At 42.8% G+C, this 21,337-nt stretch overlaps 1 protein-coding gene across 1 annotated transcript in view; it reads left to right on the top strand.

Moving 5' to 3' along the window:
* Positions 1-21,106, top strand: part of snrpa1 (small nuclear ribonucleoprotein polypeptide A') — a 37,189-nt gene extending 16,083 nt beyond the window's left edge. Inside the window, exons 5-9 of the mRNA XM_043677070.1 lie at positions 2,058-2,160; positions 10,116-10,195; positions 10,556-10,631; positions 15,092-15,185; positions 20,721-21,106. Of these exons, the coding sequence (XP_043533005.1) occupies positions 2,058-2,160; positions 10,116-10,195; positions 10,556-10,631; positions 15,092-15,185; positions 20,721-20,782 (415 nt within the window). The 3' untranslated portion in view covers positions 20,783-21,106. The remainder of the gene's footprint in view (positions 1-2,057; positions 2,161-10,115; positions 10,196-10,555; positions 10,632-15,091; positions 15,186-20,720) is intronic.
* The last annotated feature ends 231 nt before the right edge of the window (positions 21,107-21,337 follow it).

The following is a 21,337-nucleotide window of genomic DNA, read 5'->3' as shown; positions in this document are numbered from 1 at the left end:
CAGTATCCAAAGCGGTATACTTATTGTTGAGGGGAACGACCACAGGGGATCCCTGCACTGCCTGCTTCCTCCCCTTCCCACCTCTAACTGTTACCCAGCTACCTCTGTTCTCTGGCATAACTATGTCTCTGTAGCTTCTATCTATCAGCCTCTCGAATAATCCTAAAATCATCCAACTCCAGCTCCAGTTCCCTAACACGTTCTGTGAGGTGCAGGAGCTGACTGCATTTCCTGCAGATGAAGTCGGCAGGAGCATCGGTGGTCACCCCTACCTCAAACATCCTGCAGGAGGAACATTCCACTGCCTGCGCTGCCATAACTCTACACTTAGTCTCCAAAACAAGAACACTAAGTAGCTTACCTGTTCAGCCGACTGAGTCCTTTTTTTTAGGTTAGAGGAGGAGGGAGGGTGGGAGACACTACACGTGTAGTGTCTCGGCTTCCTTCTCCACTCAAATAACAATCACTTGCTTTCCCAACCAGCTCTGCGCTCCGACTTCATTTCTGCCCAGCTCCTGCCACTCTCTGCTGCTGCAAAAAAAGGTTGTTCTGGTTAAAGAAATTCCTCCTCAACCCAGTTCCAAAGTGTTGTCCCTTCAGGCTGAGGCTGTGCTGTCAGGTCCTAGTCTCTCCTACTAGTTGAAATGTCTCCACATCCACGGTCAGTATTCTGTAGGTTTCAGTCAGATTCCCCTATAATCCTTCTAAACGCTATCAAGTACAGACCCAAAGTCCTCAACAGCTCATATAATAAGTTCTTCATCCCCAGGATCATTCTTTTAAACCTTCTCTGGACTTTGTCCATTGCCAGCTGAGATATGGGGCCCAAAGTTGTTCACAATATTCCAAATGTGGCCTCAGCTATATATTCCTGCCCTTGTATTCTGGCTCTCTTGAAATGAATGGTAACATTGCATTTATCTTCCTAACTGCCAGTGGAATCTGCAAGTTAATTTTCAGAGTCCTGAGTTAGTACTCCCAAGTCCTTTAGATTTCGATGCCACATCTTTCTGCAAAAGGGATAGCCTTTTACTTTCCCATATTGAATTTCATCTGCCACTTCTTTGCCCTGTGTCCAAGCCTGTACCAAGTTTTTATGCAGTCTCCTCACTTCCTTAGCATTACTTGTCCCTCCAACTAACTTTGTGTCATCTGCAAACTTGGCAACAATTCCCTCAGTTCCTTTGTCCAAGTCATTAATGCATGACATGAATAGTGTGGTCCCAACACAGACCCCTTTGAAACTGTACTAGTCATGGGCTGCCCTCTTTATTTTTGCCTTCTTGCCAGTCAGTTAATCTCTGTCCACTGCAATACCTTGCCCCTAGTCCCATGGGCTCTTAGCTTATTTAGCAGCCCCCTGTGTGGCACCTTGTCAGAGGCCTTCTGGAAATCGAAATAGATACAGACCACTGGCTCTCCTTTGTCCAACTTGCTCATTACCACCTCCAAAAGATTTAACAGATTTGTCAGACATGATGAAGCCATACTGATTCAATTCTTATTTTACCATGCACTTCCAAGTGGATTAGTTTCCCTACAGTGTGGAAACAGGCCCAACAAGTTCACACCGACCATCGGAAGAATAATCCACCCAGACCCATTTCCCTGTGACTCATGCACGTAACACTATGGGCAGTTTAGCATGGCCAATTCACCTGACCTGCATATCTTTGGACTGTGGGAGGAAACTGGAGCACCCGGAGCAAACCCATGCAGACTTGGGGAGAATGTGCAAACTCCCTACAGACATTTGTACAAGGCTGGAATTGAACCTAGGTCCCTGGTGTCGTGAGGCAGCAGTGCTAACCATTGAGCCACCGTGCTGCCCCTGCTATCTCATCCTGGATGAGAATCCTTAAAAAAGGAGTTTCTGTATATAAGTTAAAAAGCAAAGAGATATGGAAGCAAGCTTTGGTTGTATAGAAGGTGAGAGAGGAATTAAAGTGGAGAGATGATAGACAAATTGAACTGATATCCTGCATCAGTCCTTATTGTAGCGGACACAGATCAATCTGATACAAAGCGTTTATATAATGAGTATGGTTAATTTACAGCATCCTGAGGAACCCGGTAACAAGCAAGAAGCATTATCGTCTATATGTGATCCATAAAGTTCCACAGGTTAGAGTCCTGGATTTCCAGAAAGTGAAACTGAAGGTATGATTCAGACCAACTGCAGCAACACATTTTGGTCGCATTGTTTGCTGCTGTAAATCTTTGTTTAAATGGAATATTCTGTCTTTTTTTAGGGGAGAAGCTTGTTTGTACTTGGTTTTGTGCATTTCTTGAAGTGTGCAGTGTTGGCTCTTCTGAAATCTTAAGGATGGAAAAAAATTGATACCTGAATGCACAGTTTCCTTGAGATTTTCCCTTATCCACTAGATTAGAATTATAAAATGAAAATTCATTATATTCCACTCTTCTCCCCACTATCTTTTTTTAGATTAGATTACTCACAGTATGGAAACAGCCCTTCAGCCCAACAAGTCCACACCACCAACCCACCCAGACCCATTCCCCTACATTTACCCCTTCACGTAACATGGCCAATTCACCTAACCTGCACATCTTTGGACTGTGGGAGGAAACCGGAGGAAATCCACACAAACACGGGGAGAATGTACAAACTCCACACAGACAGTTGCCTGAGGTGGGAATTGAACCCAGGTCTCTGGCGCTGTGAAGCAGCAGTGCTAACCACTGTCTCGCCCCAATCTTGCCCAATCTATTTCCATTCTCTTCTTAAATCTTAATATCCCATCCAGCCTAATTCCTCTCGAGTACTCTTCCCTTTAAACACTTTCCAATTCATATCATAAAGGATTTCATTCAGCAAGAGTTTGCTTCAGTGTACTCTACATTATGATAATGTGTGTAACAGAATTCTCTTGCAATTTCCCTTAATTTAAAAAAAAATTAAATCCTCATTGAAATCTCAGTGACAAGTGAAATCCATTAATTCCTGTGTTTTGTCAGAACTTTCTGTACTCTTGATTACCTGTTTCCAATCTGCCTTTGTGATAGGTAGTGTCCCGGAGAACCTGTGCTGCTCCATTGTTTCCACGTCTTCCTTATAATGAGGCACCAAATATTGCAAATATTCCACCTGTAGTATTGTTCAAATTCACCCAGCCCCTGATTTGCTCTGCTGTTTGGTACAAAATCATAAATACTGCCATACCATATTTAGTAACCTAGATATCTGCACACAAAGCCTCCTCTTCATTAATGTAAATTTATGTTCACCTATCTTACTAAGCCAACCTAACTTGGTGACCTAATTATGCCATTGTATGGTCCAGTGATTTTCAGACTTTTACACAGGTTTGATCTTGATCTGATTCAACATTATTAGCTTTGCGCACAATGTTTTGATTTTGGTTTATTGTTGTCACATGTACTGAGGTACAGTGAAAAGTGTTGTTTTGCATGCTTTCTCAGCAGATTGTCCCATACAAATTGCATCATGGTAGCATAACAAAGTGCAGTGTTACAGACACAGAACAAGATGCAGAGAGAGAGATCAGAATTACCATTTGAGATGTCCATTCAAGAGTCTGTTTACAGTCAGGAAGAAGCAGTTCTTTTCTACCTGATGGAAGAGGGTGTAAGACAGTATAACTGGGGTGCGAGGGGTTTTTGACTGTGTTGCATTTTATAAGGGCCAGAAAAAAATGCCTAAGTCATGACTGAAATGATGCAATCATATGACAGGCATTTTGCATTTTATAGTGATCTTACTTAAGACATATCTTCCTCTGTTCGTAACTCTAGTTGTAAACATGGGGGAGAGAGAGAGCGAGCGTGATCCTTTCATACGTGGTGCAGCAGCTAGGGCATGGTCTCAGAGTGTTGCCCAAACCCTTAATGTTGATGAATGGAACTGAACAATGTGTGCGCTGAAGTGGGATAAGAGGTTTTTCTTCAGGTTGGCAACATATTGGGTTCCACAGGAAACATTGCTGAAACTGCAGTTATTTATAATATATAATCATGACTTGAATCAAAGAAGTGAATGTACTGTAGCCAAATTTGTAGATTTCATGAAAATAGGTGAAATATTGAGCGGAGTTAAATAACAGAATTACTCATCAATGAGAGAAAAAGAGGGATTGATCACCACCTCCACAGAAATATAGGTGGAAAGGGAACTTGCGAGAGGGATGCAAGCAATTTTGAGATACGTTGATAGGTTATGTAAGTGGACAAAAAGTTGACAGATGGTTATCATGTCAGAAAATGAGTAATTGTTTATTTTGGAAGGGAAAGCATAATATATTATTAAAATGGAGAAAAGCTGCAGCAAAGGGACTTGGGGGTACTTAGGCACAACACAGAAATCTAGCACATTGGTGCAACAGATAATCAGGGAGGCTAATGGAATGTTGGCCTTTTTTCAAAAGAGGTTGGAACTCTTATTGCAAATGTACATGGTGTTGGTGAGACCACATCTAGAGTACTGGGAGCGGTTTTGGTCCCTTATTTAAAGAAAGATGTCATTTCATTTGCAATTCAGAGAAAGTTCTTTGGGATGATCCTTGGTATGGAGGGATTGACTTAAGATTGAAAACTAAAACGGACTTTCGAAGAATAAGAGGTGATCTTATTGAAACGTAAATGGCTTGACAGGGTAAGTGCTGAGAGGATGTTTCTCCTCATAGGAGAGTCTAGGAATAAAGGGCATGGTGTCAGAATAAAGGGGCATCAATTTAAGACTGAGGTGAGGAGGAATTCCTTCTGAAGGTTGTGAATCTTTGGAACGCCTTGTCATAGAGAATTGTGGGCATAGAGTCTTTCTGTCCAAAGAACAATACAACACTGCAACAGGCCTTCATCCCTCCAAGCCTGCGCCAACACATCTTGCCCTTCCATACGAGAACTGTCTTCGCTAAAAGGATCTGTATCCCTCTATTCCCTTCCTGTTTATGTATTAGCCAGGTGTTTCTTGAATGCTGCTAGTGTCTGCTTCCACCACCACCTCTGGCAGTATGTCCTAGGTACTCACCACCCTTTGTGAAAAATGTGTCTTTCATATCCCTTTTAAATTTCTCCCCCTGTACCTTGAACCTGTATCCACTAGTAATTAACCTCTCCACTTTGGGAGAATGCCTCATACTTACCACCGTCTCCATGCCATATGCAATATTTTAAATGTGGCCTAACTAAAATTCAAAAAAGCTGCAGCATAACTTGACTACTTAGTGCCACTTCCAATGAAGGCAGGCATGCGGGAGGCCATTTTTAGTGCTTTATCTACCTGCACTGCCACCTTCAGTGATCTGTGGGCCTGCACACCCCAATCACTCTGCATATCAATACTCCTCTAGTGGTTCAACCATTCATTGTATAATTTCCATCTGTACTCAACTTTCCAAAATGCATCACCTCATAATTTTCTGAATTAAACTCCCTCTGCCATTTTAGTGCCCTTGCTTCCAACTGATCCATATCCAGCTGTGTCCTGTGATAATCTTCCTCACTATCCACAACTCCACCAATCTTTGTATTGTCTGCAAATTTACTAATTAGATCAGCTACATTTTCCTCCAAATCATTTATGTAGATCACAAACAGCAGAGGTCCCAACACTTATCCCTGTGGAACACCACGAGTCACAACCTCCATTCCAAAAAGCATCTTTCCACCACTACCCTCTGTCTGTTATGACTAAGCCAGTTCTGTATTGATCGTGCCAGCTCACTGTGACCTCACCTTTTGTACCGGTCTGCCATGACGGATCTTGTCAAAGGCTTTATTGAAGTCTATGTAGACAACATCAACAACTTTTCCCTCATCAATCACCTTTGTCACCTCCTCAAAAAACTTGATCAAGTTAGTGAGGCACGACCACCCCCCACAAAATCATGCTGTCTGTCGCTAATAGGGACCTAGGTTCAAATCCTCTCATAGCAGATGATGGAATTTGAATTCAGTTTTTTAAAAATCTGGATTTAAGAGTCTAATGATAACCATGAATCCATTGTTGAAAAAATGCATCTGGTTCAGTAATGACGTTTAGGGAAGGAAACCACCATCCTTACCTGGTCTGGCCTACATGTGACCCCAGGCACACAGCAATGTGGTTGACTCTTAAGTGCCCTCTCGGGAATTTGGGATGAGCAATAAATACTGGCCTAGCCAGTGATGCCGTCATCCTGTGAATGAATTAAAACAAAAAGTCCATTCGCTTCCAAATATAGATCTTGTTCCTGAGAGTCTTTTCCAATAATTTCCCTACACTGACATGAGGCTCACAGATCTCTAAGTTCCAGGATTATTCCTGTTACCCTTCTTATACAATGGGACAGTATTGGCTATTCTCCAGTCCTCTGGGACCTCGCCTGTTGCCAGACAGAATACAGAGATGTTTATCAGTGTTCCAGCAATTTGTTCGCTTGCCTCCCTTAATATTCTGGGACAGGTCCCATCAGAATCCGGGGACTTAGCTACCTTAAACCTTTTTAGAAAGCACAACAACTCTTCCTTTTTAATAGCAACTTGGCTTAGAAATTTGACAGTCTCTTCCCTGAAATCATCCTCCACCAATTCTTTGTCTTTGGTGAATACAAAGTATTCGTTTAGTACCTCACCAACCTCGTCATAGAGATATACAGCATGGAAACAGACCCCATGGTCCAACTCGTCCATGCCCACCAGATATCCGATTCTAATGCATGCCCAATTGCCAGCTTTTGGCCTATATCCCTGTAAACCCTTCCTATTCACGTACCCATTCAGATGCCTTTTAAGTGCTGTAATTGTACGAGCCTCCTCCACTTCCTCTGGCAGCTCATTCCATACAAGCACAACCTTCTCTGTGATAAAGTTGCGCCTTAGGTCCCTTTTATACCTTTCCCTTCTCACTGTAAACCTATGCCCTCTTGTACTGGACTCCCCCACCCTAGGGAAAAGACCTTGTCTATTTATCCTATCCATGCTGCTTGTTACTTTGTAAACCTCTATAATGTCACCCCTCAGCCTCCAATGCTCCAGGGAAAAGAATACCCAGCCTATTCAGCCCCTCCCTAAAGCTCAAATCCTCCAACCCTGGCAACATCCTTGTAAATCTTTTCTCAACCCTTTCACATTTCACAACATCCCTCCGAGAGGAAGGAGACCAGAACTGTGTGAAATATTCCAGCAGTGGCCTAATCAATGTCCTGTACAGCCACAACATGATCTTCCAACTCCTGTACTCAGTACTCTGACCAATAAAGGAAAACGTACCAAACTCCACCTTCATTATCCTATCTACCTGCGACTCTAATTTCAAAGAGCTATGAACTTGCATTTTGTTCAGCAGCATTCCCCAGGATCTGACAATTAAGTATATAAGTCCTACTCTGATTTGCTTTTCCAAAATGCAGCACCTCACATTTATCTAAAGTAAACTCCATCTGCCACTCCTCAACCCATTGGCCCATGTGATCAAGATCCCATTATACTCTGAGGAAACCTTCGCTGTCTGTTCCACCTCCAATTTTCATGTCATTTTCAACCTTACCAACTGTACCTTCTCTGTTCACATCCAAATCATTTATATAAATGATGAAAAGCAATGGACCCAGCACTGATCCTTGTGGCACACTTCTGGTCACAGCCTCCAATCTGAAAGGCAATCCTCCACCACCATCCTCTGTTTCTACCTTGAAGCCTCTTCTGATTGATTGGGCCAACCCTTTCCCTGGCTACCTTCTTGCTTTTTATATATGTATAAAAAGCCTTAGGATTCTCCTTAATCCTGTTTGCTAACGACTTTACTTGACCCCTTTTAGCCCTTCTAATTCCTTGTTGAGGTCTTTTCCTATTTTCCTTGTATACTTAAAGGGCATCATCAGTTCCCATCCTCCTAAACCATATATATGCTTCCTTTTTCTTTTTGACCAAGGTCATCTCAAGGTTCACTGTAACTTGCCATACCTATCCTTCATTTAGGAATGTGCCGTTCCTAAACTCTTAAACACTGCTGTTTGAAATACTCCCATAGGTCCCGTGTGGATTTACCTTCAAACAGTCACCTCCAATCAAAGTTCTCCAGTTTGTGCCTAATATTGTTGTAGTTTGCCTTCCCTCAATTCCTGAAGAAGGGCTTATGCCCGAAACGTTGATTCTTCTGCTCCTCGGATGCTGCCTGGCCTGCTGCGCTTTTCCAGCACCACACTTTTCAACTCTGGTCTCCAGCATCTGCAGTCCTCACTTTCTCCTAGTTGATCTTAACCTACTGCGAATCCTCTTGCAAGATGCCTACCTTGAAGAAGCTCTCCTCCTCCCTCTACAAGGATCTCAGTGAGTCCCTCTCTCACTGCACCCCCAAGGTCATCTCCTCTGCCCTGAAGCTCTTCAGCCACGCCCTGAAACAGACTCACTCCCACAGCCACATCTCTATTCCTGAAGAAGAGCTTATGCCCGAAAAGTCAATTCTCCTGCTCCTCCGATGCTGCCTGGCTTGCTGCGCTTTTCCAGCACCACGCTTTTCAACTTCCCTCAATTTAACGCCTTCACCCGAAGACTGCTATTATCCCTATCCATGAGTATCTTAAAACTCGCGGTATTATGCTAACTACTCCTGAAATGCTCCCTCATTGAAACTTCACTCACCTAGCTGGGCTCATTTCCCAAAACCAGGTCCAGTATAACCCCTTCCCTGGTTGGACTGTTTACATACTGTGTCAAGAAATACTCTTGAACGGTAATGGTCCTTACGAATTCTGTCCCATACAAGCCCTAAGCACGAAGTGAATCCCAGTCGGTATAGGGGAAGTTAAAATCACCCACCACAACAACCATGCTGCCTTTACATCTTTTCAAAATCTGTCAACATATACTTTCCTTTTATTATGTGCTGGCTGTTGGAAGGTCGATAGTACATCGTGATTTAAGGCTGAGAGATTTTTGATCAGTGGGTGAAGGGCTTAAGGAAATGGCGGAATGTTGGATCCGCTGTGATCCTACTGAATGGTAGTCCAGCCTCAATGGGCCAAATAGCCTAATCCTTTTACTATTTCTTATGATCTTCTGATCATTACACCTATGCCGATTGTTGCTGGAGTTCATATTGTTAGTAAGTTGTTGATGAATAATCTTCCCTATTTTTGCATCATTGAGGATTGTTTTTCCATCATAGAACTATTAATCCAAGTTTCTTACTTTATTGGAACTTGGGAAGTAGTCCACTGGATCTAGCTGTGTTCTTTACTTGATAATACTTTCAGGCCAATGTTGCAATTTTAAATTATTTGCTATTGTTACCTGCTTGGACCTTACTCAAGGTATTTTAGTATAAAAAGTGCACACTGTAATTTTGACTGGAGAGTTTTTTTTCTCTACTATTTTGTTTTTATTTAGTGACTTGGATTGAAAGGCACACTTTAGCCAATTATGCCATGTAGCTGGGTTTTATGCTATGTTGACTGACTTTAATTAAGTAGGCTCATGATGTTATTTCCAGAGTTTCATCTGAGTGTTAAGATATTAAAGCAGATACCTCATTCCTAGAAATTGCCAAAATCACATTGCCAAAGTAAATAAATCAAGATCCTGATTAATAGCTTTTAGAATAAAGTGGATATTAATTTTTTTTAAGCAGGAACCTGCATTTGTGCAGTGTCTTTAATAAAACTTTGCATGACATTTCAGACAGGATAATAAGACACCTATTCTATATTGTGCTGACTTTAAAATCTGCTCTCTATCTTAAATTATATGTGCTCGATCTTTGACATCTGATTGCTTCCTGTGAAGATTTGTTATACTTTGGTTTTACCTACTCGCCTGCTTTTTCCCATAGTTGCTTTTAGAGTCCAACCAAAGTTTGTAATTGTTGCCTCTCTTGAAACTATCAATGTTTTTTAGTGCAGGTGGATGTTCAGTGTGAGCTACAGCATGTTTGATCTTCCTGATGACTGAGCAAAGGTTTCTTAGAAATTACTCCCACCTTCGTAAATGGTTGCAAGTGGTGGGCATTCCTGGGATTCCAATCTGATCCTGTTGCCTTTTGTGCACCCTAGAATAAAGTATAGTGTAGATTATGTCATTGTATTCCTCGAGCTATGGGCAGATGCTAACTTGACTGGAAAGAGTCGACTGTAATTGGATGTGATGTATTGCCACAGGAACGTCAGGAAGCGGATCGAATGTTCAAAGGCAAACGTGGGGCGCAACTTGCAAAGGATATTACCAAGAAAACAAAGACGTAAGATACAGATACTAAATTTGACTTGATGTCTTGCCTCAGAAACACGGGATGGGGTTTAAAGATAGATTAAAAACCAGCCCTGATAAAGAAGAGGGCTTTATTTTTTGTGTGGGGAGGGAAAGGTCAGGCTTTCCAAATTGCTGGTTTCTTGATCATGACTAAAGTGCTGCCTTTCTAGCACAATATTGTTTCTGAGGGAAGCTGTTTCAAGTAATGCTCCATTACAGGGAGCAATGTAAAATGTATCAGTTTATGAAAAGATCAGATACTGCACTGGTTTTTAAACTTTGTGGCTTTAAAGGTCCAGAGAAGATTTTAGGGAACTCTTAAATGACTGGTATGTATTTTGTTTTGAAGTTTCACACCAGGTGCAGGATTGTCAGGAGAGAAGAAAAAGACTGGTCCTTCTGCACCTGAAGTAGAAGCAATTAAGGTAAGTTGTATGTGGGTTTGATGGGTAATGTGTTAAGGGTAAAAGCTGGAAATTTGAAATAAAGGGACTGAAGAGAAATGAACAATCATGGGTTAGGTTGTGGAGAGCTACCCTTGGACAGTTGAGAAGTCTTAAAACATAGGCATTTTACTATTTCTTGAAAATAGTTCAGATCAGAGGGGAGATCATTAAAGCCAGTGCTAGAGTAATGTTGAATTGAGCTTGATGAAAAGTTTTTGGGTGAAATGATCAGAGGAAGAGAAGTAAAGTGTGATATTATGTCTTGAAGAGGAGTTTTTATCTTTTTTTTTAAATGAAGAAAGGTTGAGACAGAGGTGCCAAATGGTCTGCTCAAAGCTAATAAGGTAAACACATCTCTTAAAACAAAAAAAGTTTGCGTCAGTGTATCTTAATATATTTTTGAGGGGGCTCTGGTCTGGTCCATAATAAAGGTTCATTCTGCCATTCAATTAGATCATAGCTGACTTAATTTGCTCCACTTTCCTTGATATTTTTACCCAGCAAAAATCTACCAGCAAGAGCTTGGTGAGACATGAATAGAATGGAATAATATTTGGTGAATCTAGTAGACATTTTGCACATCATTCTCAATATGTTCATGAGTCAGATACCTTCTTGATTCAGAGTCAGGGCAATTACTGGGCTAAATAATACTAACTGTATGACCAGCATTGGAGCTGTTAATAGATGGGAGAATGTGTATACAAACACACTTGTATAGAGGCAAATAAAGATCTCTGCTGTTAGAACTTGGGGTCAGTTAAGTGGATGTTAGTCTTAGAATACATTGATCTTATATGTTACTGGCAGTTAGAAGAGGTCTGTATACAGAATTGTTGTAGCAGGGATAGCTTTGCCACAGTGTGGCTTAGGGAGATGCTAGCCATTTTCACTTCAAAGGTAATTGCATCATGCAAAGTGTGATGTTATTGGGAGAAGTTGGGGCTCTAGTTTGGGTTCAGTGCAGAGTTATAGGGAAATTGTGAAACTGTGATATTAACTTGAGGAGGATTCAGGGTGACGGGCATTTGGGGTTAGCTAGGGAGCCCATGAATGGGAAAGAGGGTGGTTAGGATTACTTGACAGCACAGGTTTTAAGATAGTCAGCATGGAAACCGGTCCTTTGGCCCAATTCGTCCATGCCAGCCAAGTTTCCTAAACTGAACTGATCCCATTTTCCCATGTTTGTCCCATATTCCTCTAGATCCTTCCTATCCATGTATCTGTCCAAATGTCTTGTAAATGTTGTAATTGTACCTACCTCGACCTTTCTTCCAGCAGCTTGTTGCATGTATATACCACCTTCTGTGTGAAAAAATTGTCCCTCAGGTACCTCTCATCTTAAATCTGTGCCCTCTGGTTTTTGACTCCCCTACTTTGGAGAATAGACCTTGGCTATTCACTTCATCTATGCCCCTCATAATTTTATAAACCTCTATAAGGTCACCCCCTCAGCCTCCTATGGTTCAGAGGAAAGGTCCCAGCCTATCCAACCTCTCCTGATAACGCAAACATTTCAGTCTTGGTAACATCCTGTAAGTCTTTTTGATTCACTGGAGAAATTCACCGAAGTCCCTTACACAGTACCTTTCAAACTTCAACCTTTATCATCTGCAAGGATGTGGAAAGCAGATGCATGGAACCACCACCACCAAGATTCCCTCCAAGGCATTCACCATACTGACTTTGAAATATATCACTGTTCCTTCACTGTGGGTTTTTTCTGTGTCAAATTGACTGCATTGGCTTAAGAAGGCATCTCACCACCACCTCAAGGACATGAGGGATGTTAAGAGATAAAAACAGCATTCCTGGTTGAGTTGAAAACCAAGGACAGTGTCAGAAATTTAAACGAGACCCTTAAGTATTGAAATTAGGAAAAATGTTTTGGTAGATTTTTAGATATTTCTTTTACAAATGGCAATTGGTAATATGTAGCTGAAAATTCTAAATGTGAGACTGATTTTATTTTTAGGTATAGGGATATGGGACAAAGGTGGATAGCTGAGGAACTGCATAATTAGTTTGCGTCAGCCTTCACGATGAAAGACACAGTGGAGTGCAGGTTCATAGCTCATTGAAAGTGAAGTCACAGGTACATAGGATAGTGAAGAAGGTGTTTTCCTTTATTGGTCAGAGTATTGAGTACAGGAGTTGGGAGGTCATGTTGCAGCTGTACAGGACATTGGTTAGGCCACAGTTGGAATATTGCGTGCAATTCTGGTCTCCTTCCTATTGGAAGGATGTTGTGAAACTTGAAAGGGTTCAGAAAAGATTTTAAGGATGTTGCCAGAGTTGGAGGAGTTGAGCTATAGGGACAGGTTGAATAGGCTGGGGCTGTTTTCCCTAGAGTGTCGGAGGCTGAGGGGTGACCTTATAAAATCATTGGATAGGATAAGTAGACAAAGTCTCTTCCCTGGGGTGGGGGAGTCCAGAACTAGAGGTCATACCTTTCGGGTGAGAATGGAAAGATATAAAAGAGACTTGAGGGGCAACATTTTCACACAGGGGGTGGTGTGTGTGTGGAATGAACTGCCAGAGGAAGTGTTGGACGCTGGTACGATTAAAAAGGAGGGATATGGGCCGGGTGCTGGCAGGTGGGACTAGATTGGGTTGGGAATATCTGGTCGGCATGGACAAGTTGGACCGAAAGGTCTGTTTCCATGCTGTACATCTCTTTGGCTCTAAATTCCAAAAATACAAAACCACAGAGATGAGTACGGTGTCCATCACCAAAGAGAAGGTGCTTGAAAAACTGAAAGGTCTGAAAGTGAATAAATCATCTGGACCAGATGGACAACATGCTAGAGTTCTGATGGAGGTAGCTGAAGAGATAGTGGAAGCTTTGGTGATCTTTCAGGTATCACTGGAGTCGGGGAGATAGCGTGGCAATTAAGTTAGCTCGTGGCATGTCCTCGTCATGTTTGTCTGTTAGGTTTCTGCAGATGAAGTTGCAGGCATATCTGGGGAAAGCCACACACGCCAACCAGGTCCTGAACTACAACAGCAACCACCTGAACACACCAGAGAAGCAGTATTAGGACCCTGTTCCAAAAGGGTTACAACACACTGCAACACTCCTGACTAATGAAGGGAAAAAGAAGAACACATCTACATCGTATATCCCCGCAACTTCATCTGCATATACCTAACAGACCAACAATGCAACAAGGACATGCCATGAGCTAGCTCAATAGCCATATTGAGACTTCTCTGACCACTGGGATCCATGACAGCCCATAATCCAACAGCAACGATCAGATGACAACATGCAAAGACTGCACGAAACACTGTATAGGACAAACAGGCAGACAACTAGTAATCCGCATCCACAAACACCAACCAGCCACTAAATACCACGACCAGCTGTCCCTAGTAGTACAGATGACAAGGGCCACAAATTTGACTGGGACAACGCAACGATCACAGGACAAGCCAAACAGAGGACAGCCAGAGAATTTCTATAAGTATGGCACTCATCCGCGGACGACTTCAACATGCACGTAGACCTAGACCGAATAGATCAGCCACTACAACGAACTACCGGAACCAGCACACAGAAGCAGCAGGAATGGAACCAAATAAATTCCAGAAGAGACAGTACAGCAGTGCTTCACAAGAGGCTCCAAAGCACTGAAGATGTCGCCTAGACAGGGGATGAAATGTCTGCAAATCAACTTTCCCGCTCGGCAAGCATACCCACGATTATGACACCAAGATCATCTACCCCTCTGTGTATGCTGTTTATTGTATATTCACTTTTACAATTTGACCTCCCTAAATTCATTACCTCACACTTATCAGAGTTAAACTTCATCTGCCACTTCGCTGTCCAATTCACCAGCCCTTCCATATCATTTTGGAGCTTACATCTCATCTCCACACTGTCCACTACGCAGCCAATTTTTTTGTGTTGTCTCAAATTTCCCAATTGTGCCCCCATGTTCAAGATGCCCCCTATTCCTGATGAAGGGCTTTTGCCCGAAGCGTCGATTTTCCTGCTCCTTGGATGCTGCCTGACCTGCTGTGCTTTTCCAGCACCATTCTAATCCAGACCCCCCCCATATTCAAGTCGAAATTGTTAATGTTTAAATCAAACAACAGTGTGACAATTACCCTTTGTTTCCTGGTACTAAGCCAACTTAGGATCCAATACGACATATTACCCTGTGTCCCATGGACTTAACTTTTTTTGACCAATCTGCCAAATGGGGCCTTACTAAAATCCACATAGACAACATCTACTGCAGTACCCTCATCGATCCTCTTTGTTTGCTCTGGCTGTTTTGCCTGGTCACCTATGCTTCATGTATTGTAGCAGTTTAGCACAGAATTGTGAAATTGCTGAAGGCTTGGGCATTATTGAAGCACCCTGAATCTTTTAATAGTCTGAAATGCTTTATGTTGAAATTAAGTTAAAATCCCTATTTAATTTGCAGAATGCTATTGCCAATGCATCAACACTGGCTGAGGTGGAGAAACTGAAAGGCATGCTGCAGGCTGGACAGATCCCAGGGAGGGACAGGAAGTCTGGTGAGTGGTTATCATTTAGAGACATAAGATCAAACATTCCTGAGCAAGGAAAAGCTTTTCTTTCACTAAGCCCACTCAGTCCTTCATGTACACGATGGTTCTGTCATTGAATGCCCATTGTTCTCATTCTTTGAGACACAGTTCTTTACCTCTTTGCGATCAAAATGACAAAACCATGATAGTTACATCTAGGGAGCCTAAACATGACTGACATTGACCACAGTCCTGTGCTCATCAGGCTATGCCTGCAGATTCTGTAATCTCTCCAAGTTCCAGCCTTGTCTTCTGTACTAGTTTATTTCTACCACTCTAGTAATACTTGTGTTTACTCCCAGTTTTTTTTCTACTATGTATATATGTTGGTGTATCAAATCAAACAGTCTCGCTTGTACTGCTGGATAAGTCCTGCAATATTTTCTGACCAGTAGAAAGCGTACCTTACTGATGGACAATTTAACTCGATTAAAATCTTAAAGATTTATTAGGAAAGCTCTCAATTCTGGAATTTCAAATGAGCAAACAGAAATAATGGTCTATGACGGAACCTGTGAAGTAATTAGGACAAAAGCTGCAGATAATTTCAAGAGCATTTTCAGTAGCAGAACCTCAGAGTGGTAATCCTTGGATTACTCAGTGAGGCAAGATAGATTTATATGTGATGAAAAGAGGGAGACCTTCAGCTAAGTGTTGCGATCAGTTGTAAACATGACTGACAAATTAAACTTTGCAGCTGGTGCCAGAGTCCATGCAAAAAGATAACTAATGTTGTGTGGGAATGTTTGAAGTTTGGCAGGTTTGGATGAGGTGGTGTCAGGATGCAGCATTATTATGAGCTGTAGAGAATACAGAGGACTATGATAAACAATCATCAATAGAGAAAAAAACAGAGACAGTGAGCGTGTGCCTAAATGCATAGAGCAGGCTCAACAAATTTAGTGAGCTACAGGCATAAGTATTCTGATAAAGTAGGAATCATAGAGACCAGGCACAAACTTAGAGATGTGAGTCCTTAATATTCCTGATCATGTCTTTGTGGATTGTATCTTGTGCCTCCAGCAAATTACCTACACATGTGGGAATAATCTACAAAGCTGACGGCAATGTTCAACCTGCATCACCTGTATCAACTTCTAAACTAAAAACTGAATCACTCCTGCCTCAGTCATGGGGGCTTCATTATGTAGATGGTGCTTGTGTACATGCTGACGCAAACTGAGATCCAGAACATTGTCTCCTACTTCTCGAAAACAGGAGAGAAGGCAGGCATAGATAATTAAATTCTTCATTTCCAAACAATCAATTCAGCCCTTGTTCATCTGGGTAAAAGAATATTTGAGGGCCAGGATCGCAAATCTGAGACTAAGGTCATGGTTTATAAGGCGGCAATGACCCTCGTGCTTCAGTAAGCGTCAGAGAATGCAAAATCCACAGCAGACATTTGAAAACATTGGAGAAATATCGCCAGTGGTACCTTCACAAAACTTCACAAGTTTGGCAATGAAGGGGGCATAACAGAGTCCTCTTTCAAGCCAGCATGGGTCAGTCAAATACACTGGGTCGAAATTGTTTTCAAACAACTGCTTTCTTCAGAACTCCTGTCACCGGAGACTACCAGAAATGCTTTAGGGATCACACATCACTGGAGTGGTCAAACATTCCCGTTAATTCTTTGACAGTCTTAACTTCTGTCTGAGGAAAATAGTGACGCCTGATTGGAGAAAGAGCTGACCAACATTGTGAGAGACAACTGAAATCATCCCATTCGTGCACTGGACTTGCAACCACTTCAGAACCCATCAAACTAGACTGAAAGGCAAAATAAAACAAATGCAGATGTTGGAGATCTGAAACAAATAAAAACAGACATTGTTGAAGAAACTCAGCAGCTATGGCAGCATCTGCAGAGAGAAAACAGTTAATGTTTCAAGTTCGGTGACTGAGACAAAATGCAGACTGGGTTGCTGCGTATTGGGGCACCTACGTTCTGTTTAAAAAATAACCCTCAGTTTCTGGTTGCCTGCTATTTCAACGCATCACCGTGTTGACATGCCAACATTTCTGTCTCAGGTCTGCTGCTGTGCTCCAGCAAGGCTGAACGCAAGCTGGAAGAAGAACAGCACCTCATCTTCAGCTTGGGATCTTACAGCTTTCAGGGCTCAACATCAAGTTTAACAATTTTAGAGCATGAACATCATCTTCCATGTCTATGACTGTCCCTCACATTCCAGGTCCTGTTATAATGTGGGTCACTTTCAGCTTTTTTTTTCTCTCCCCACGCTCTCGGCTTATAACCTCATGCCTGATGAATGGCTTTTGCCCGAAGCGTCGATTCTCCTCCTTGGATGCTGTCTGACCTGCTGTGCTTTTCTAGCACAACACTGTTGACTCTAATCTCCAGCATCTGCAGTCCTCACTTTCGTCTTGCTTTGAGCATAGCCAACCTAATTTCAGCTATTCATATAGTACCCAATGTGACCTGTCTAGATTATCTCCTTCCTTAGTTTAATATCAACAATCTCTTCATCTGTCAATCCTTTTTACTCTGTCTTGAGTGAGTCTCCACCTGTCCACTCACTACATTCCCACCCCATTTATCTGCTGCACCACCTTCTCTTTGTTTTTTAATTTGTCTTTCGTATTACAAAGACTCCATCTCACCCACTCCCATCCCCATGCCGATGTTTGCTATAAATTTGGCTGGCACACCGAGGTATTGTGCTGCTGATTGGCACACTGACACATTGACCACTAGTTTCAGAGATCAAAGCTGCGTTTGGACCACAGAGGTTTGCACACTGCAGGGGGAAGAAAGGCATAGTATTCCCTCTCACAGTCTCTTCCTTCCTCATGATTAAATTTTCTCAGACATTTGGTGGCTTTGGGGTGGCAAATTCACCACTGTTCCCATTTACACTTTGCACTTGGGGGACTGGGTATCTTTATATGTTCACATGTGGGTACAGTAAGGTAATTAGAATGGCTTATGCCCAAAACATCGATCAGAGTCGAAATGTATGGTGCTGGAAAAGCACCGCAGATCAGGCAGCATCCGAGGAGCAGGAAAATCCATGTTTTGGGTATAAACCCTTCATCAGGAATGGGGCAGGGTGTTATGGGGGTGGCAGCCTGAGAGTTAAATAGGGTGGGGAAGGTAGCTGGGAAAGTGATAGGTAGATGGAGGTGGGGGGTGATGGTGATAGGTCGGGGGTGGGGTGATAGGTTGGAGGGGCGAGTGGAGCAGATAGGTGTAAGGAAAATGGTCAGGTAAGAAAGTTCAAGAGGGTGGTGCCAATTTGAGGGTTGGCTCTGGGATGAAGTGGGGGGAGGGGAGATGGGGAAACTGGTGAAAAATACATAGATGCTGTGTAGTTGGAGGGTTCCAAGGTGGAAGACGAGGCCTTTTTCCTCCAGGCGTTGGGTGGCTAGGATTAGGAGGAGGCCCAGAACTTGCATGTCCTTGGCAGTGTGGGAAGGGGAGTTCAAGTTTGGCAAACAACCCCACTACTCTGGCTGACCACTTCAACTCCCCCTCCCACATTGCCATAAACATGCAAGTCCTGGGCCTCCCACTGTCAAATCTAAGCCACTCGACGTGTGTCTGGAGGAAGAACCCCTTGGAACTCTCCAACCATAAAGCATCAATATCAATTTCACCAGTTTCCTCATATTCTCTCCCCCCCACCTCATCCCAGACCCAACCCTCCAACTCTGCACTCTTGAACTGTCCTACCTGTACGTCTTCCTTCCAACCTATCTGCTCCATCCCTCCCCTCTACCTTCACCCCCACGTTCATCGATCTATCAGATTTCCAGCTACCTTCTCCCAAGTCCCACCTGCCATGGTCCCCTCCCCCATTTACCTCTCAGCCTCTTTAGGCCACATGCCTCATTCCTAACAAAGAGCTTATGCTCGAAACGTCAATCCTCCTGCTCGTTGGATGCTGTCTGCCCAGCTGTGCTTTTCCAGCGCCACACTCCTCCAGTCTGATCTCCAGCATCTGCAGTCCTCACTTCCTCCTCCCTGTCTTTGTATCCATGAAAGCTTTCTGTAAGCTTTCACAGAAATTTCTGAATTTCTTTTCAACTGACATTAACATTGTGTCATGTGGAGACATTCTATTCATTGTTCCAAGTCATTATATTATATTACAGTGACATTAAATGTAGAATTACTGCCTCACACCTTGTGGGTGGCACGGTGGCACAGTGGTTAGTGCTGCTGCCTCACAGCGCCAGAGACCCGGGTTCAATTTCTGCCTCAGGCAACTGACTGTGTGGAGTTTGCACATTCTCCCCATGTCTGTTACTACTATCCAGATGTGTCGTAATTTCATCCTTTATAATAGACTCCAGCATCTTTCGCACCACTGAGGTCAGACTAACTGGTCTATAATTTCCTGCTTTCTCTCGCCTACCTTTCTTAAAAAGTGGTATAACATTTGCCACCCTCCAATCCTCAGGAACCGACCCCGAATCTATTGAACTCTGGAAAATAATCACCAACGCATCCACGATTTCCCGAGCCACCTCCTTCAGTACCCTGGGATGTAGACGATCAGGCCCGGGAGACTTATCAACCTTCAGACCTAACAGTTTCTCCAACACCAAATCCTGGCAAATATAAATTCCCTTAAGTTCAGGTCCTTCAGCCACTGTTACCTCAGGGAGATTGCTTGTGTCTTCCCCAGTGAACACAGATCTGAAGTAGCCATTTAATTCTTCTGCCATTTCTTTGTTCCCCATAATATATTCCCCTGTTGCTGTGGTTCTGTTCGCCGAGCTGGATGTTTTTGTTGCAAACGTTTCGTCCCCTGTCTAGGTGACATTCTCAGTGCTTGGGAGCCTCCTGTGAAGTGCTTCTGTGGTGTTTCCTCCGGCATTTATAGAGTGCCATCCACAATCTCCATCAACAAACACATCGACCTGGACCCAATATACCGGCCACTACAGCGGACAGCTGAAACTGACAACCGGAAGCGGCAGGGACAGGCCACTATAAATGCCGGAGGAAACACCACAGAAGCGCTTCACAAGAGGCTCCCAAGCACTGAGGATGTCACCTAGACAGGGGACGAAAACGTTTGCAACAAAAACTTCCAGCTCGGCGAACAGAACCACAGCAACGAGCACCTGAGCTACAAATCTTCTCACAAACATTGGGGCACTTTTCTATAGCGCGAAGTTGCAGAGGAATGCAACTGTCACCTTGAACCAGATCGCCCTGTATGTGAGTGATTAAAGCAGCTGGTGTAAGTTGAAGAATTCCCCTGCCACACCCCCACCCCCAGAAGGGAGGTGGTGGGGCATGTCAGAAACTTGTCATATTAAAGCAGCTTTTAACTTTCCTTCTCTCCAGGTTCTGTTACCATATGTTTCAGGTGGGATTTGCATGTGCTGCGTGACAGCTCACTTGTTCTGATGCATATCTCTCTTCAGAAGCTAGTCTAGTCAAAAGTGATTTATTAAAAATAGCTTATGTTTCAATTGAGTAATTTTAGTACAAAATCAGATAAATGGTTTACTCTCATTTTCCAGGTCCTACTGATGAAGTTGAGGAGGAAGATATGGAAGAAGATCCAGTTACCAATGGCAATTAATATATGCTTGTGTTAAGTCCTTGTTTCACAGCCTCCACTTTTGAGGGAGGGTTCCTCAGTTTTGTGTGTTGGTGGATGAACTCAGGCCTCAACAGGAGCCTGTTTGGCTTTCTATATCTCATTCCCAATTGGCTGGTAGTAGGTATAAAGGCATCTCCACCAGCTAACACTTGTCAGTGCTCACTACAGTAAATATTGGTTTCTGTTGCATTTATACTGTTGAGTAGCAAATTCACCCAAATGTAATTATCATGTTCAGACTATAAAATGTAAATTTTTGTTTGCCAGGCAGTTTTGATAATAAACGTTTTTTTTAAGTTTCAACATTGTTGTTGGTTTTGATTTATGTTTAGTTTGCCCTTTGTGTTTGAATGAAGAATTGCCCAATAAGAGATTGAGTGAGTAGTCTGAGCCTATATGCCCTGGTGTTCAGATTAAGAAATTATTTTGTTGGAATGTGAAATATTTGAGGCTTGGCAAGTCAGTCTGTTTGCAACATGTTTTAGATTTACAGCTTAGATTTAGGGGCCACATCTTATTTAGGAATAAAATGAG

This window comes from Chiloscyllium plagiosum, chromosome 36 (assembly GCF_004010195.1).
Source record: "Chiloscyllium plagiosum isolate BGI_BamShark_2017 chromosome 36, ASM401019v2, whole genome shotgun sequence".
NCBI classification, from domain to species: domain Eukaryota; kingdom Metazoa; phylum Chordata; class Chondrichthyes; order Orectolobiformes; family Hemiscylliidae; genus Chiloscyllium; species Chiloscyllium plagiosum.
The sequence above is the reverse complement of the archived record's forward strand: the minus strand, read 5'-3'. Positions and strand labels throughout refer to the sequence as shown.